Source organism: Rhopalosiphum padi, chromosome 1 (assembly GCF_020882245.1).
Source record: "Rhopalosiphum padi isolate XX-2018 chromosome 1, ASM2088224v1, whole genome shotgun sequence".
NCBI classification, from domain to species: Eukaryota; Metazoa; Arthropoda; class Insecta; order Hemiptera; family Aphididae; genus Rhopalosiphum; species Rhopalosiphum padi.
In genome coordinates this window covers 12,754,266-12,774,130 of record NC_083597.1, presented here as the reverse complement: position 1 = coordinate 12,774,130, position 19,865 = coordinate 12,754,266, and the positions used below count along the sequence as shown (strand labels likewise).

The window sequence follows — 19,865 nt, the reverse complement described above, 5'->3', positions numbered from 1 at the left end:
ATATAATAAGGTTGAAATGCCTATAAGTGTACCATATTACAGTTTGGTAAACATTCATACTTCATAGGATCAAATATAATACAAAACTCAAAATCACTAACAATATATTTTATTGTGTATAGGAGGTATCTATTGTTATTGCGTATACTTAGAAAAAACCGTGAAAAAATATATTAAAGTAATTTAAAATAATTTGTGCATTTCCGAGTTTGTGACGAATTTGAAAAAATTATAACTTTAAACGCTTATAAAAAAATATTGTTACACAAATTTCCCATATTTTTTAATCAGTCAATTAAAAACTTATGAGGAACCTTCTATTAAATTTCCAATCGTTTTAACCAAATATACTAAGTAATAATTTTTTTAATAGGATATTTAGAAAAAAAAATTAAAAGTTTCAAATGTATGTAAATTGCTAAAAAATAACTCAAAATATTTTGAAAATTATGTTATGTGTAAGAAACTAAGAAGCAAGTATCTAAAATTATTCGTTTTTAAATTACACCAAAAAAATAAAATTGATTTTGTTAAAAACTGATTTTTTATATAAATTCCTGTTTTTCAATAATTTGTTGTTTGTTTTCCCCAAACTAGTTGAAAATCAAAGCATTTTATCAACTACTTATTAGGTACACATCATATACACAAAAAAAAACACATCATTGTGAAATCGATATGTACATTTGTCGCTCTACTTAAAATCTAAACAAGTTACTGAAATTTTATTTTTTAGATCTGCCGAATGAAAATCAATGATGTTGCTCAGCTGTATATACTATATAATAGTTATCGTCATTGAGTATACTCAGCCTACTCACCTATAGGTCACTGGTTACTGTAATAAATGTTCATTAGTCATTAGTCTTATACGAAAAATGATTGATCGAAGAGTGAAGACGGTGGGAAAGTTTATATTACTATAAGTAATAATTTTTTTTTATTTATTAGTACAATAATAACTAATATACAAATGGTTGAAGTAGGTAATTTATGTTAAAAAATAAAAATTATCTTATATATATAAAAATAAATAATTCATTATCATAATGTATTATATATTTATATCATACATTATTGTTTTTGTTAATAAGTTTTCATAAATCAATATCCATTACCTATACGTACCATAGGACGGTCACTGGCGTAGTGGTGTGAATCCTATATAATAAAATAATATAAAACTAACCAATTATATATGTATATAATATATATATTGTGTATGTAAAAGATCCCTTTATTGGACAAATTTTACAATGCTAGTGCTGCACAGTTGCACAATAGTAAGCTAAATAATAGTTAGCCAAATTGTAATACTTTTGTTTTTATAAGTGTTACAAATACATAATTAATATCAGACATTACTAAATATGTACATATTGTTATTATTTTGTAGTAATAAAAAATTTTTTTTTTTAAAACGAAAAAATAAGTATTAAAAAAAGTAAATACTTATTCTAAAATAAATAATAATAGTAGGTAATTAAATTCCCTACTAGACCTACTAAATACTGTTTATATGATTATATAATAATTATAGAAGAGGGGATTGAGAATTACCCCCTCCTTACCCATATATAGGTCTGTATTAAATATTAATGCTTATGATATTGACCATATGGCCTATGTCCTGTTAAATCCTAAATATACATTGTATATTATGTATTATTTATAAACTATAATAGATTTATCATTTAGCAAATATTGAATATATATACTATAATATACAATTATAAATATATCAACTCTTAGCCAATATATAAACACAATAACCATGACCAATTATGAATTTCTTGTTCAAGTGCTAAGTACCTAGATAAAAAATTGTTACAAAAATAAATGCAATCAAAATACAACTTTTATTTGTTGAAATACGTGTTTATTTGTGGAATAATAAGTAAATTTTTATATTATATATCTAATTTTTTAATTTTTAATTAAAACTTTATTATTATTTTTATAATTTGTATAACAAATAGAAAAAAACTTTTAATCATTAAATGTAAAAATAGTATGTTTATTTTAATATAATGTACCTTTATAGTACTTGTTGTACTACCTTTAAATATAAATATTTCCGAATATTTATAAAGACTGCAATGCAGATCGATGTAATTTATATGGCAACCATAACATTTTAAAACATTTCATAATCAACTCTTAAAAAACATTATCTTTAAAAATTAACTCAATTTTCACAACAAGTTTAATCGTCGATCGTTGATTATCAACAATGACCTACAATAATTATTATGTAAACATTTTTTAAATTTTCTATAACAGTTTAATTTTAGCAACCTTTCTTAGTTATATTACTATTTGTATAATCTTACCATAGTACTTCACTTAACTTAACATACTTAATAGTCAATATCATGGCATGTATGTTGAATCAAGTCATAATATAATTTGTTTATAAATTATAAATATATGTATAAGTATATAATATATACCCATATAATTATTAAACAATAAATATTAATATTAATATATGTCTAGTGTGTATAATTTGACAATAACTGTCGTTTAATGTTTAGACTAGTATATATTCAGTTAACACCAGACCCAAAACATGTAACGCGTAAGCAGTGTAGACAGCAACCTACACAAAATACAACCACGAATTTAGGGGCATCACATACTGTCTTGATATTATTTTTATTAAAATATCTGAAATAGTAAATTAAAGTCGATACCGGGAGGTATTACACTTACTTGCAGATAAGTGTATTTTTTATAGTTTTGAATTATATTTTTAACTTTAGCTAGAATCCAACTTATGGGAGGGTCTAGGGGACTGCAGCTCAGACCTCTGGGCCCCGGGCCCCTGATGATGACTATAAATATTAAAGTGGTACTGTAAAATTTTATGACGTTATTTCTTTCGTTAGACATGTACCTACAAGATCGATGTATATCAGTAAACATTAGTAAACATTTTTCATTTGTTCTGACATTATTATAATATTATCTATAAATAGATAATTATATTTAAATATTATGCAAGTATTAAAAATTAATTTATGTTCTGTAAATAAAAATTTTGATCATTAATGCAATTATTTTATTTTAATGTTCACTGTCTTTTTTTAAATTACATTTAACAAATATTAAAGACTTCAAAGTTATATTTAATATTCCATATTTTCTAAATTGGGCTCTGAATTTAGCATTTATATATTATATATTTAATAATAATTATGCATTTATGCAAATTAATTTTCAAAATTATTATCATCACTTAACATAGTATTATAACGTTATATATTTTATGTCGTAAGTATTTTTTAATATTTGTATACCCTATATTGCCCTTATAAAAAACGTAATATAAATCATATATTATATTAAAAATACTCTGGCTGTCATTGCCCATATTGGCCATTTGACAGAGAAAATGAATTAAAATTATAAACATTGTACGTGTTGTTTATTAATAACCAGGTAAACGGTTGACAAAAGTAACTATATTGTAATTATTTTATAATATTAAATATTGGTGTAAATTTATTATTTTGATATTTTCGTCAAGCCCGATATCATTATTATAAAACACCATCCGTACAACAATGCTTATTGCTTGCATAAAGTTTTATCGCATTACCATACCTTTTCACTGGCAAAAAACATTTGTTTAGTGTTTACTAGGTACGGTTGAAAATGTATCTAGCGTAGTGGCAGATTAACGTTCACGGCGCCCTGAGGCACGCTTAGAGTTTACAGTCCCCCTTTTTTTAATACTATCCAAGGGTCGTAATTTAAATGGGCTAACATCAAAAAGTTATGAGAATCGGGTATTGCCTCCCCGGAGTGAAAAAAAGTAATGGTTCAATTTTTTTCTTTTTTGGTTCATTTTTTTGAGATTAAAAATAAAATAAGTTAACCAATATGCTGCCTTAGGCTCGAGTCTCACGAACCTAGTGGTTAATCCGCCACTGATCCAGCGAGATGGTCGATGCTAGTATTGCATTGCTAGTATTACAAAATGGTGAAAAGATTGTAGCATCGTAAATGTTATTTCGTGATATGTATTTCGTATGTACAAAGTATAAATTGTATACCTAACTAGAATTCTAATTCTAATATCAGTAATAATTTATAATTAAATTAACATATAGGAACCTATTCAACTAATTATCAGTAGGTAGTATAACTAAACAGGTACAATTTATTAAAAAAAAAGCCGTGGCACGCATAATATATTATTAACTTTATTGTAACTATATTAGACCCGGATTAAAGCATAAGCAGTATAGGCTGCAACCTACACAACCACGAATTTAGGGGTACCGGGTACCACATACTGTCCTGATATTTTTTTTATTAAAATATCTGAAATCTGAAATAGTAAATTAAAGCCGATATCAGGCGGTATTGCACTTACTTGTAGTCTGTAGATGAGTGTATTATTCTTTTTTCAAAATTAATTTCCATGAATAAAAATGTAAAATCTGTTCTCTCTATCTCTATGTAAAAGTATATCAAAACCAAAGAACTAAAATGTATGTAAGAAATAGTTATGCATATATTTTAGTACAGCTGTTTTAAACTGCTGAATGAATTAGTAGTATTAGCTATTTAGTATTGAAGCGGAATTTCAAAATTTCAAATCCACTGCATGTACCTATAAATTATAATATATATTATATGTCAGTGTTTAGGTACATTCGTCATTTCGGAAAATTTAAACTTTTTATGAATATAATTTAAAAAATATTATAAAACATTTTTGAAAAAAGTTATACTTTACATAATTTTTTATCTTTATTATTTTTTAAATTATACCTTTTTGAATGACAATACATAATTTTTGTTTCATATTCCGAAGTAAAATATTGAATATATATGAGGATGTCAGCGCAATATTTATTTTCTCTCTCAGACCCACGCACAATATAGATACAACTCTTTCACCTAAAATTATTTTTATGATTTTTGTGTAATCTTAGAGTAAAATCACCTATCACAAAAACTATAGAGGATAATATTTTTGATAGTATGACATATCGGTTTAATAGGTTATTATTATTTGATTTAGTATTCGACTTTCAAAATAAAATACATATGTTGTAAATTTAAATTATGTTTAAATTATTTTGAGAGTTTAATTAGACTAATCGATATGCCATACCTTCAAAAATATTATTCTCTATGGTTTTTCTAATGGTTCATTTTAGTCTAAAATTAATCAAAATCACAAAAAAAATGAATCTGCGTAAATGCGTTTTGTCTATGTTGTGCATGAGTCAGGGAGAGAAAACAAACAGTGCGCTGACATCCACTTAATTAATAAACTCATATTGAACCAACAATCACGTGTTGTACATTGTTACCCCTATGGCCCTATAACATTACTCTACTTATATAATATATCTTAATTTGTGATTTCTATAATTGTATATTACACCCAATCCCTATTTTGATGCGCAGTAGCAAATGACAAATAGACAAAAAAAAATTAATGTATACTAGTTACAAGTTTACAACCCTTAAAAGATGTTTGTCTAGTTATGCTAAAAATATGGTTAAGTGTATCGTAGCAAAATTTACAAAAAATATGGACTGATAACACCCATATATATTAATAACTATCGAGTATTTTTATTTTTGTATATTAATAATATATTATATTTATGCATATAGAGAGTAAATCACAGAAATAAATTTAAATATGCAGAATCTATCCCTACTTTAAAATTGTAAAAGAATTGTTGTCTAAAAATATACTATAATTTATATATTTTACTGATATAGTTTATACCACTCTAGTTCATGTCTATTTTTAAATATAATAGGTATAATGTATATATTGTATAAATGCATAATATAATAAATTACACTAATATTTCACATTTCTTTTGCGTTTTAGTTAGTTAAATGGTTTATACTTTTGATAATAAATTACACAAAAATATACAAATACATAATAGATAAAAGTAAAGAGTAAAATTGATAGGTTATCATGTTAAAAATAATAGTAGTAGAATGTCATAAAATTAATGATTTGTTATTTTGTTTTGTTTTTAATTATTATCAATCGCAAAATGGCAATTACTATAGCATTATTATATGCCATTTTCTTATGTATAGTCATGTTTCTATACTGTATAGTAAGCACATTAAAAACAAAAAACAAAAAAAAAAACGAAATTAAGTAATAAAATAAAAAAGTTACTTTTATTTTTATTTTTAATATATTTTCTAATATAACTATATTGTAACCACTACTCTGTAAGTAGTAGGTACCAATACTTATTCTGGTATTTTAATATTTTCTACAACCATATTGACCATACACTAACTAGGCACTAGACCTATAATAACTTTTAATACACATTTCATATTTGTACACTAAACTTTTTTCGATTTCGCATAAAGTATAATCGTATTATGATTTAATATAGGTACTTTAGTTTTCAAGTAAATATATTGTTAAGTAGTAAAGTAAATGTAAATACACTTGTAAAGTTGTAAGAGTGCTAGCTATAACCATGGCATATTGGTAATAACAATAATTAAAGTAATCAGCATAATTATCGTAATTAGTAAGAAAAAATACTTTTAGATTATGAATAATGATTGTTTTATACTAATATAGTAATATACCATTATCATATGTATGATTACTGTTTACTGTTTACTAATTAGTGTTTAGAATGAATATTTTGTGTTGGTAGTGATGAGCTAACATTATATTAATATACGTTGCTATTTAAACTTTTGTAAAGGTAATTCTTTTGTTCAAAAGTCAAAACTGCAAATCAATATAGTAAGTTCATCAGCTTATCACTGATAACAGATAACCGCTTAACAGGTGAATGTCAAAAAAAGGTTGTGATTAAGCATAATAGAAATATTGACATTTTTAATTAACATTACAGAATGATATAACATTTGGTTATTAGAACGTTAACCTATACATACATATTATGTACCGGGTGATCCATTTAATGTAAGACACTATTTCAAAAACTAAAAATTTTTAAAAATATTTTTTTACATAATTTAAAGTCATTAAAAACAACATTTTTCACTTTTTTAATGATTATATGCATTTTTATTCTTTATTCTCTATAAGTAGGATATTTTTTAGAGTACCTACTTCAATACATAAGAATTTTAAATGAGCAGCTTATAAGTTTTAAGCATAGAAAGTTTCCATGAGTGGCGTGTAGTGGTGCATGGATACCCGTAAAATTTTAGTCCAGTATTACTCCACTCGCATATAAACTTTAAATAATTATATTTTGTAAATTATTGGTCCGAAATTTAAATTAATAAATCTTAATATTCTGAGCAATATTCTGATTAAAAATATTAAATTAAAAATATATATTACCATTCAATGATAAGCAACTTTTAAAAAAGTGATAACGATAAAAAATATGTAATAATATAAAGTTTTCCAAAAATGTTGTTTCATAACGACTTAAAATTTTATAAAATTAATTTAATTTAAAAAATTTGTGTTTTCTGAAATAATGAATATCATACATTTAAATTTAATGAGATGATCCATTTAACTGTTTAATGCAGGATCACTCCGTATAATAATATAGATACTATATACACGTACAAACGGTACCTTATTTTTTACTAGGTATAGGTATAAATTATATTAATTAGTAATAGGTATTAGGTATTATTAATAGGTACCTATATACCTATACATTATTATATTATAATCCACTATCATAACCGTATAATGATAATCAATAATAATATGATTACATTTTATCCAACTCTGATTTTTAATTAAATTGTATTATAATCTGATTGAAGTTTTAATTTCAATTTACATATACAATCAAAATTATTCAAAGTAATTCATACTAAACATACATAAAATACGTATAGATATAGTTAGAAGGGTACTTATATATAGTTTAATGTTTAATGATTAACAATTTTACGACCTGTGCTTAAAATTTAGATACTGAAGAAACGAGGAACATAGTAACATACCTATTAACTATTAATTATTGAATGATGATTTTTAATTTTTTTGTTATCGTAGGTATAAAAATATTGCAGCTAAAAAATGTCATTTAGTGTACTATTGTCATTGAATAGGACGAGTAGATCACTGTTAGATGCTATGATACTGTTTGTGGTTGTGTTAGATTTAAATTTAATAATAAATCATTACATAGATATAAAAAACGATTTTGAATACAAACGGCCTAAATATTTAAATATTTTTAAAATTTCATTGGGCATAGAAAATGATAATTACAAAAAATAAAATAACAATTAAAGTACTTTTGACCCCCCAATATATTAGATTCGATTTTTTACCAGAAACCACTCAAAATTTAAGATTTTTATTGCTCCAAAAGAGAATCCAAATTTTGGAACGAACTTGAATACTCTTTCTAATTATAGGAAATATTTTAAAATAAGTTTGGACTTTCTGAGTTGATATTGAAGAATTCACTGGATATTCAACTTTGAAAGCTTGTCTTTACCGAGGAACCAACTTGCACAAATCTTTTAATAAATCTTAAAAACCCACTTCATGGACATGTAATTGATATATTGAATTTGAATTCAGTAATAACTAATAAATTAATTATTATATAAAAATAATAATATCTTATTGCATCTCGTATTGTATAAACAAATATACAAAAATAACAAAACATTAAAAAAATTTTGCTTTGTAGACTTATTGTAGTTAGTATTAAAGTTTTAATTTTTTTTTTTTTGGTGTAATCGGAAAGTTTACAATTTCAAATGTATTGATGTTGCAGACTTGTAGTGACTTTGTAGACATCTAGTTTATTTTTTGAATCTTCAGCTTATTAGCATATTAATTTGGCATTTACTGTATCAGAAATAGATATTGTTTTAAATATTACCGCACGTAACACTTTTATACTAATCAGAACTTTCTTATTATTAGTTATATTAATTAATAATATTATACTTTATAATATTAATTTATTATATTTTCAATTTGTTCAAGGTCCATAACGATTATCGTTTACAATCTTATACTGCACCTAACACCTCTAAACTGAATAAAATTGCACATAATGTTGCAATTCTTTTTAGAAAAATGTTATTACTCTTTTTGCGTAGTGTTAAAGTTTTGACTTGACTTCTTTTATCGGTATAGTTCGTAAGTATTTTAATTACTAATAAACTATGAACCTATATAAAAAAAATACATAAGCAATATTTTTGTTTACAACAACAAACGTCCTAAGGTAGGTGGTGTTGGTATACAGTATCTTTGTGGCGGGTACACAAAAAATGTACACATATGTATATTGTATAATATTAATATACAATGTATACATAATGTCTAAGCAGAGCCAAAGATGTTGATAACTTTGTATAAAAAAAATGATTGATAAGGATTTCGATTGAGTAAACTAAAAATAAATAATATACTATTTATTTTTTTCGTTTACATTTGTACGTACCAACCCATCATACGTATTTATATACGAACAGCGCAACGTTCGAGTTGACAAATTAACAGCAGTCGATACGTTGGTCGGGAACTCGGGATACACCTACACAAACGCAAAAAAGCTCCATGAGGGCATTGCACTCCCCGATGTTGATTCCCGTGGCCACCCTCGCAACTAAAATCAAAATTATGCAAAATTTCAAATTCATAATTTTATTCGGCATTATAATATTTGTAAATAAGTGGGTTATCGTATGTATCTATAGGTATATTATATTAATATGTTATGACCGTCGTTCAAGACAACTATAATTATACCATAGGTACATATATTATGTGAATATTGTGATGTGCTGATGTACTATTTTTTGTACTCAATGTGCAAATATTATTATGCATGATTTTTTTTCTATTGTTTTTATATAATATATTATACGTGACCTGTTTGGTTATAATAACGCGTATTGTTAAATGGTATTTATTTTTTTCCACGAAAAAAGTGGTAATTGGACACCAGCCAAAAATTGAAAAACTTAAAATTCTACATGTTAACCCCCAGGGCCTTTTATTATATGTAAAGTATTATACACGAGATTATATAATATGCATATATTATGTTGACATATTGTACACTATTATACTTATAATACAGTAACGTTTTAAAAACGTCTCAACAGATGGTTTATTGAGATAAATATGGGATGACATTAAATTTACTATTTAGCCAACGCGGAGACTTTGAATTACTCAATTTCTGAACGTATGAATTATATAGTTCGCCGTATACGCGACTTCAATACTATGGTCTATTGATCTGTGTTATTACCTAATTCCTTACTATACACTATAACTATACACGCGATGCCTATATGAAGCAAAAATACGTATAATACAATTATTATTAATTGTGCCAATCTATATTGCTAGTACGGTAGTACTGTACTACTGTATAACGACGTTGATATTTTAATGTAATAAATAATAATAACGATATCATGTTATGGGTTTCGAATAAAAAACGGATTTCACAGCGAAATATTTTCGGAAAGAAAAGCGACTTTTGCTATGTGATAATAAATTATCATAAACGGGGTAAAACTTTCGCGTTTTCTCCAAAGTCCAGCACGGAAATAAATTTAACGCGTGGAATACGGTATAGGTCGTCATGGAAACCGTAATAATAATAAATTGCAGTACAGTCGAACAGAATACGATTTCGTGCGTTCATGTCAGGTAAAAGTAAAACGGTGGAAATATTGTAAGGCCGATAAGTCCAAACGACAAAATATTATGATAAAATTTATGATGCGCCATTCGCACGAAACGATCGAGGTCTATTAGAGAGACGGACGCAAGACGCAACAGACGACATGTAATGCACATATTTTTATTATTACAGCCGAGTGCACCGAATTTCATTGTCTATTATTTGTCTCGCAGGCAATTGTTATCTATACGGAAAAATAAATAAATAAACACACGCAACGCGTATTTGATAATATGTAATAGCGTTTTATTTACATTTTACATTACTAAGTCAAACGCATACGCAATACGCATATATTGCCGTACACTTGTATAATACAATATTATATTTATATGTTATTATAATATACATATATGTATTCCGTATTCCGAAATGATCGCTGCTCAATGCACAATAATTATTATTACTATTTACTCACTGGTCGCATGCGCGCGCACCCTCGCTCAGGTCGATCTATACATAAACGTTTTACACACGGTTCGGTGTTACGGCCGCGCGCGTGTGTGTGCGCGCGCGCGTGTGTGTACGCGTGTGTGCGCGTGTGTGTGCGTGTGTGAGCGTGTGTGAGCGTGTTTGAACGTGTGTGTACAATGAGGCTTACTTCTAGTGCTGTTGTGCTATGGTGTTGCGACGGTGATCAATACGACGCAGTTTGTGTGACGTCAGCCCCCCGACGAGCTCGGCGACCAATGGTGGGGGACTGTCGGTCGGCCCGTAAAACCAAGAGGAGAATCCGATCAGCTGGCTTTCATCTGTCTCTCGCTCTGGTTGTCAGTCCCTTTTCATTTTTTGTTTTCGTTTTTGTATTATTGTTTTTAAAATATATAAATACATATATTTTTATTTTTATTGTTTTTAATCGTAATAATATATTATTATATCAAACTCTCAATATATATATACATATATAGATATTTTAATTTATTTGTTTCTTGTACAGTTTAATAAAACGTTAGTCTTAATCGTTTGTCGTATTAACAGTTTACGAAGATCTCTTGTAAATATAAATAATTTATATTCTACTGCTATCTGCCATATAGTATAAAGGTAAGTTGTGTTTTCATTTTTATTGTACATTATTTATTTAATATTGTCATGGATCGTGTCGGGGCACAGCGATATCATCATATTATACGCGTCCTGAGTAAACAGTTGGAAATTAATGGGCGTTTTGCGTTATTCACTTATATGACATCCTTTGTTCTCGGCCGTTTAATGTATGTTTCGCGTACGGTAATTTTTGGAATTAAACTCGATCGGTAACCATATACACGGTACGTCGGTAATGGGCATAGGTGTTACAAAATATTAAAATGTATTATATAATTATTTAATATAAATAGACTTGCAATATATACATATATATATATATATACATACATATTATGTGGGTAACCGTGTTGTTGGCTTGCGGGTACTATATCTTCTTGCATTATTTATTACTGCGTCTATACATTTTACGATTCATTTCATTAACCCAATTAATATTCACGGTCGCACAAATACGCCTCTGGTATTCATATACAGCGACGATATCGCCAATAACTGGTTGTCCGAAATTTCGGGGCTGTTGAACGGCGTTCGTCGATCGTCTGACAGCGATCGTTATTTTGGGTAATGGATGAATAGATAATATTATTATGTAAATACTAAATAGTAAATAGTAAAAAAAAAAACATCGACCAATAACAACAACAATCGTTTTTAATAAATAACACAATCAGCTGTGATCTATTTTATCATCAGAGTGCTATAAATACATTACAATTTACATTTGGTCGGTTGTTCATGGTCACTATAGTCGCGAGACTACGAAAAGCGTTGACTGATTCGTACTTTTTTACTATGTGATAAATCATATAATCATATTATTAGCAATCGTACATTTAACGAATATTAATATTAGATCATTAGATGATTGTCGTTTTTTTTTTTCTAAACTAATTGTCATTCCAAACTCGCGATCGAGACGACAGCAAAGTATAATGATGATATTATATTATATATACATATTATTAAAATACTGCGTCACTTCGATCGCCGATCGGCCCTGCGCGTCGTGATGAGTGGAGAGACAAAGAGTCGCGAAACACTTACACACAATGACAGTGTCGTCGGAAGTCAATAGGAGATCGGAGAGCGTCGGAAGAGAGAAAGAGAGTGATGAGATGATACAAAAAGAAAGAAAGAAAAATAGAAAGAAAGAAGGGGTTATTTAACAGCTATGTATACAATATAATATATCGTATTATATTTTGTATGCATACGAATGTCTTTGTTCCCGTTCGGCGTCCAACCACCGCGCGCCACCGCCCACCTGTCCATGCTCGGTCAGCTGTTTTCGTCGCTTTTGTTCCGTAACGATTTATTTTTTATTTTTATTATTCCCCGTTTACTCGCTACGGATACTTGCTATCCCGTGTAATAATGATATATATTTTATATTTCTGTAAATCATTATTCATTATCGTACTATTATAATATCGCGTATATTATATGGACGTCAAAAATAAGAACGAAATATTTTACGAAGAAAAAAATCGTTATTGCGTAGGTACGACAACGCTAATATGGCTGTATGACGCGGATATCGTCCGAGTGGCTTGTTGTGGCCCTGACGATCGGACTAACCCACCTTCCTTAATAATAAAAAAAAATTATAAACACGCGCGTGCGATGAATATAGGACGTTCGGAGGTCATCCGGGAAATTTTTAACGTTAAAAAAATCAGCAATAAGTAATGAGTGTGTATAACATTATTATTTAACTTGTAAATCGCGCCTACTTTCCCAATTCGATTGGACGCATAATGTAATTACTATGTATTTTTACCGTCCTACTTTTTCTCGTATATTATATGCCAACGTAGGTTGTTATTGTTTCCCAAAAATGCATCGCATTAACAATAATTATTCGGATGCAAAATACATTATTATGGCATTATAATATTATGAGCAATGCCAATTACACTCCGCCGGACCGTATATCCCCCGGCAGATAACAAATCTAATGGTTATAATAATTGTAGTAATACAGCGTATAGAACCGTTGCCAGTTGCATACGACTGCACAAGATTTCGTTGCAGTATCATTACTACTCATTATATCGGTCTTTGTGTTACGATAAAATAGGAAATCGAATGCAATATGTAAATTTGCATATCACCAATTCTGAATTCAGTGTCATGGGGTATAGCCGACATAGGCAAGATAGAGTGCATTGATGCACAACAAGCCAACTTGTTTTAAAAAATGCATCGGATGACGGTTGAAGAAAATATTACAATAAATAATAACGACCTTGTTTTAATTGTGAATGCAATTTTCGTTTTCGACAAGGCTATATTTTCGCATTTCGTATATTCCTTTTGATTATTTTATATTTTATCTTTTTATTGTTAATATCGATTTTTAACGTCTTAAATTCAAACGAACACTTAAAATATTTCTCAGCGCCATTAATATGTAATCGTTAAAACATTAATTGCCTGGGGGTGTAGGTGCCCTTGACGTTATTGCCTTATTGGTGCTGTATATGATCACCTTGTTGTGTATAAGTAAATAAATAAAATAAAATACAGTTGAAATGTTTATAGAAAAACCATCTTGTAAGAAGATTTGAGAAAATTCCCATACTAAATTTTTGTATCAAACTTTCTGTTATCGCATAATAATAAACTCCGATAAACATTGGTAGTTATTTTTTTAATACGCATAATATACGTTATGATGGTTGAACTATGATGGTATGGTCTAAATTTCAATATACAAAATTATTAGCTCATAATTTTGATAGGAGATACGTAATAATTATTTACAAACTTAGTATGATCAATACTAAATAAAATAAATAATCATTTTAAAATTTAAATTGAGTATTGATAACGGGGAATGACCGTATAATCTTCAATCTTCGTCGTCAATAATATGTTTAATTTTTTGTTTTATATCAAAACGAAAAATAAATTATGTATAGGTACTCACAAGAAAAGTACAAAACCGTGTACTGATAAACAAATCTGGTAAATAAGGGGTTTTTTTTTTAACTTACTGCGCCATTTAAAATAAACGTAGAAAACGAAAAATGTCAAAGAAAATAGGTGGGGCGGTGGGAAGATGAGTGCTGGAGAGAGAGTGGATGATCCACAAACCGGTTTGCTTTGTTGCTTTGTAGTATAAAACGCTTTATAGTGTATAACTATATAGTCCAAGTATTACATCGAATTTCACAATGACTAAAAATGATAATCCGAATCTAAACCGATTTTCAGAATAATTACGTGTTCAATGCTCATAAGTCATAATCCCCTTTTCAGATATTTGTAATATGTATTGAAATTAAAACCAAAATAACACTGCGTTGTATAGTGCAATACAAACCTTTGTGTTTGTAGGAATGTTTTCAACATTTTTCTTTGTTAAAATTCTTTAGCTTGAGAAAAAATATTTCCTCTCCGTTGTTATAACTAGTGACACAAAAAACAAAATATTAACAAATCTGAGTTATTGGTAAAAATATAATACCGCTAATGTCTGTTAGTGAAGTTTGCTAGGAAACTCACTCGAAACACAACACTGAACATAATTTGCACTGATAATGATAATTACTGCAATTTCAATTTCCGCTTTAAACGACACTGATGGCCACAGAATCCTTGGAAAATACATAATGTATTGAGATCACACTCGTTTTATAATTAATATATACAAACAAGAATATTATATTATATTAATCATTACTTTCTACTGTATTTTAAACTTAACTGAATTTAATGGACTTTTGTAAAAGATCTGTAATTAGTTTTTTAACATCGTTATCCCATCAACTCGATAACAGCATTTAATTCTATATATATATATATATATATATTCAGCCATTCGGGTAATTACTTGTTAGAGCCTAAAGGTATCTGCTGAATCAGATAATACTTATTATGTACAAACACTACAAACCTAATGAATTTCATTTCTATATTTATGTGTACATTGTGTTAGTGTATTTTGATGTCATATGACTCATATGAGTTATGACTTCTAACTAACACGAATGTCATAAACATTATTTAAATCGATTAATAAAAATGCAATATTATTAACGTCGTATTCACTAAAAATTTCGCAGTTTTCCTGGTCACTGTTTGGCAAATTATAATAGAGTAAAACTTGGCTTTGTGTTGGCGAAATGTATTGGCAAAGCTCGGCTCACACTGCCCTTGGCTCGAAAATGTGTCGTGTATATGTATATTTGTTTTTGTGCGTTAAAGTCCACTTGTTTATTAATTTTCTTTCGCAGTTTCGCTTTCATTTGCCAAAACCTTTTTTTCGACATTTTAATTATAGACAATTTTCACTATTTCACTTGCGCAACTTATGATTTTCCTATAAAAATAAAACCTCCAAAATTTATAGTTTTTATTTTATTTTTGTTACAGTTCCTGACTGACCACAACTATTCGTGTCACGATTCGACAGAGATAAAAATAAAGGTATGTGCACTCTGCTCTTAATTACTTTAATATTATATTATAATTTAAAATGCGACAATCTTCCGTAGAACGTACGTTTTACTATAGAAATAGACCGTCTAAAATACAAAATAAAATTTCTATATTATAATTTTGCGTATTTTGATTTGAATACATCACGCATATACTCAATGATCAAATGACATAACAATTCATTTTATGCCACTTGTAGGCTCTATTCAGTTTACCAGGGTCGTTAAACTCTATATGGCCTATATTTTTGATACTTCAAAGTTATTTATTGAATATTGTTCAAACACAACTACAGTCTATAGTCCACAAAATCGAATATATCATTTACAATAAGTTATTGATATATGGTACACAACTGGCAATGATAATAAAAATAATGTTTTGTTATAAAATATTTACTATTTACACAATATTATAAAAATTAAAGACAACAGTTCATTCAATAGTATAATAAGTATAATACATGGATTATGAATATCAAGTTATATATAGACAAAAGAAAATACATTTTATTAAATTACAATAGAACAAATCTGTACCTATTTGAGAGGATAAAACAATTATAATGTATTGCTTACATTGTTAATTGTTTATAATCATTAGTCATTATGTAATATATCATAATATGTGTTAGTTGAAAATCATTCTACTTAATAACAGATACCCGTTTTGAACATATAATAATATAATCCAGATTTATTACGTTCAAGGTCACCACTCACCACTTTCCAACCGTTTAATAATAATAATAATATTATTATTATAACAAATACGCATAACATAAATAATGAAATATGTATTAAAACGAAACTAGTTACTGAACTTGACATTGGATGTATATACTATAGGTATATGCCTACTGATGACATGTGCAATCACGTTGTATAATAATAAATTAATCAAATTAGTTTGCATTGTATTTCTTTTTTTTTTCATAGTTCAGTTTACATACCTAAGTCTAATGGGTCAATAAAATTCTACAAATAAACCTGCGTTTTATTCTTTGTTAGGCTGTATACGCCTATAACTATAATATTTTATCAAGTATTCGCTGTTCTGTCAACACATAAAAAAAACCGAAATGATAAACTATTTTTAAGTGTACACACCAGCTAATAAAACTGCTATCTTTAAACCTTCGAAACTATATAATATAGATGGTACTCTATCTTACTTAGCTACACTTCATACTAAGGTCTAAGAGTGTTTGGTTTTCTTTTCTTATAACTTGAGATTTGTTTTCAGCAAGCCAAAATGTTTTCGAACTTATCCAGCTGGTTCTACGGAAGTAATACTACCGAAAAAAGTGACGAAGTCGCAGCCACTGATCCTTGTCCAGACTCTTTAATTGAAGTTGATGAAAATTTCGAGCCTATCGAAATCGACGAATCTGATGACTGGGTTATCCTTGGAAAAGGTAGAATACATTATTTTATTTTATCATAATTAGATATTTATTCTTATTTTGAATAGGTGAATCTGAGTCGGATTCTAAAAAGACTGATGATGAAGGGTGTGGAGGTGTTGTTGATCGACACAGCCGATCATCTTCTTCCTGTCAAAATGAAGAAGGCTGGTTTGTTACTCCTCCTCCTTGCTTTACATCCATTGGTCCAGCTGACATGGAGACAACACCTTTGGAGAATCTTCTCATTGAACACCCCAGCATGTCTGTATATCATAGTCCCACTGTGAGTTCAGTAATGCCTGAGAAAAGATCTCTAGCTTCAATTGCGAGCAATAGTGAGTCGTTTGATGACGATACACCAATAGTCTTTGAAGCCGTGAAATGCAAAGAAAAAGTACCAAAACATCCCAAGAAGAAAACACTGAAAAAGTCTGTGCCCCTTGATGAATTTAAAATTGCACCTGAAACAATTTTGGGCGATGTACCAAGTGTTTTACCATCTCCTGTTGTTGAGGTAAAAAAAGTCGAACGTTCTCAAACAGAAATGTTTCCAGTGTTGGCTCCAATTTCCAAGCCCAAAGAATGCTCTCCTCCACCTATTCGTAGCTATAAAGAAGTAGCAGCTTCATTAAAACGAAGACAACCAAAAAACGACATGTCTGAAACAAAACATGTTAAAATTGAATCCAAAGTCGAAGTTGTTGAGTCACCTCAAATAATTTTGCCAATGGAAGAAGAAACACAGACAGTTATGAAAGTCTTTACACCTAAAAAAGTCATGAAGAAAGGCCGTAAACCACCATGCCCATTGCCTCATTTAATGAAAAATGAGTCGCAAAAGACGACCCCAAAAGAAATAATTGTTCCTAAAATTCGTGCCCAAGAACGATTGGTCAGGTTGAGTTCCTTTAGCATAATACAATCTGATGTGCCAAAAAGCTGTAAAACACCAAAAAGAAATGCTATAAAACCAGTTGTTGAAAAGCAACAAAAGTCTATCAATAATTCAACAATTTGTGTTGAAGCACAAAAACCTGTATCTGTTATAGATACAGAAGAAAAAAAGAAAAAGAAGGTACAACAAAAATCTATTGTTAAAGAAGTAAAACATGAGATAATTGAATCTCATCCAATTACCCAAACAGCAGTGGTAAGACCAAAATGTGATGTGATTGAAAAAAGAGACCAAAAGTCTCCCGTGAAAAAGGAGAACATCATCATACCATTGACAACTTCCATTGCACTTAATTCTTTAGTGTCTCGACCAGAAGAAAATGCTTACAAGCACGAGTTGCTTAAAAGAGAGCTGGCAATGATTGCTGGCACTAATAAAGCGCAGAAGGTAAGAACTCAACAATAATATTATGACCGTTTTAATATATAATTTTAAATTAATGTTGAATTCTTAAGAAATTATTTCATGACCTTCTGCAAAAACTTTTTTCATCATAATTTTTTTTTCTTACATAATGTATTTATTTTAATAACAAACATTTTATTTACAGCTGCAAGCTCACAGAGAAACTCGTATTTTGAGTCGTAACCAGCTGACACACATCAATCGTGTAAATTTGATGCTAAGTGCAAGTAACAAAAGACTGAGGAGGGCCGACAAGAACATGCGACCGTCGGGTGCTAACAACAATCGTAAATGCTGTTAACTCTAAATAATTATAATTAAAAAAAAAAAATCAATCATACTGGCTTCTAATATAATCAGTTAGTAAAATTATAATAGGTTGAAATAATAATATTTTAGCTTACATTGGGTAAAGGGAAAAAATAATAAAAGATACAAAAAAAGTAAAAAATGTTAACAAAATAGAAAAGTATAAAAAATTAAAATTAAAAAAAAAAAAAATGCGTGTCTATTAATTATATAATAATTATTATATCCAGTTTATAAAAATTAGTACACTGCATTATTTATAATTTTTAGTAACTGATTAATTAGGGAATTACTAATTTTTAAACAATTTATTTCTTCTTCAATTTAAGCGCTAATACTTTTAGCTAACATATTGTATATTGCTACTTGTAATAAAATTTAAAAAAAATATAATATATAATAATATTTTAAAATATTATAATATATGGTAAGTGTTTACAATTGAAGAGAAATGAGAAATAAATTATTTAGAATAAAGTAAGACAGTGTTAAGTTTTTTTTTAAATTTACCTTACACCATATATATACATATATATTGTTTAAGTTAAACATTTATTGCTGATTAAGTTACCAAGCAATAAAAACTATAATATTTGGCCAG

The 19,865-nt window shown here is 28.1% G+C and overlaps 1 protein-coding gene across 1 annotated transcript; it reads left to right on the top strand.

Moving 5' to 3' along the window:
* Positions 1–11,423: 11,423 nt before the first annotated feature.
* LOC132920828 (titin) lies at positions 11,424–19,369 on the top strand. The gene is made up of 5 exons (XM_060983530.1): positions 11,424–11,735; positions 16,122–16,175; positions 17,433–17,604; positions 17,661–18,937; positions 19,101–19,369. Exons 3-5 carry the CDS (start codon positions 17,442–17,444, stop codon positions 19,254–19,256), a joined length of 1,596 nt encoding a protein of 531 aa, XP_060839513.1. The 5' UTR covers positions 11,424–11,735; positions 16,122–16,175; positions 17,433–17,441; the 3' UTR covers positions 19,257–19,369.
* Positions 19,370–19,865: the final 496 nt, after the last annotated feature.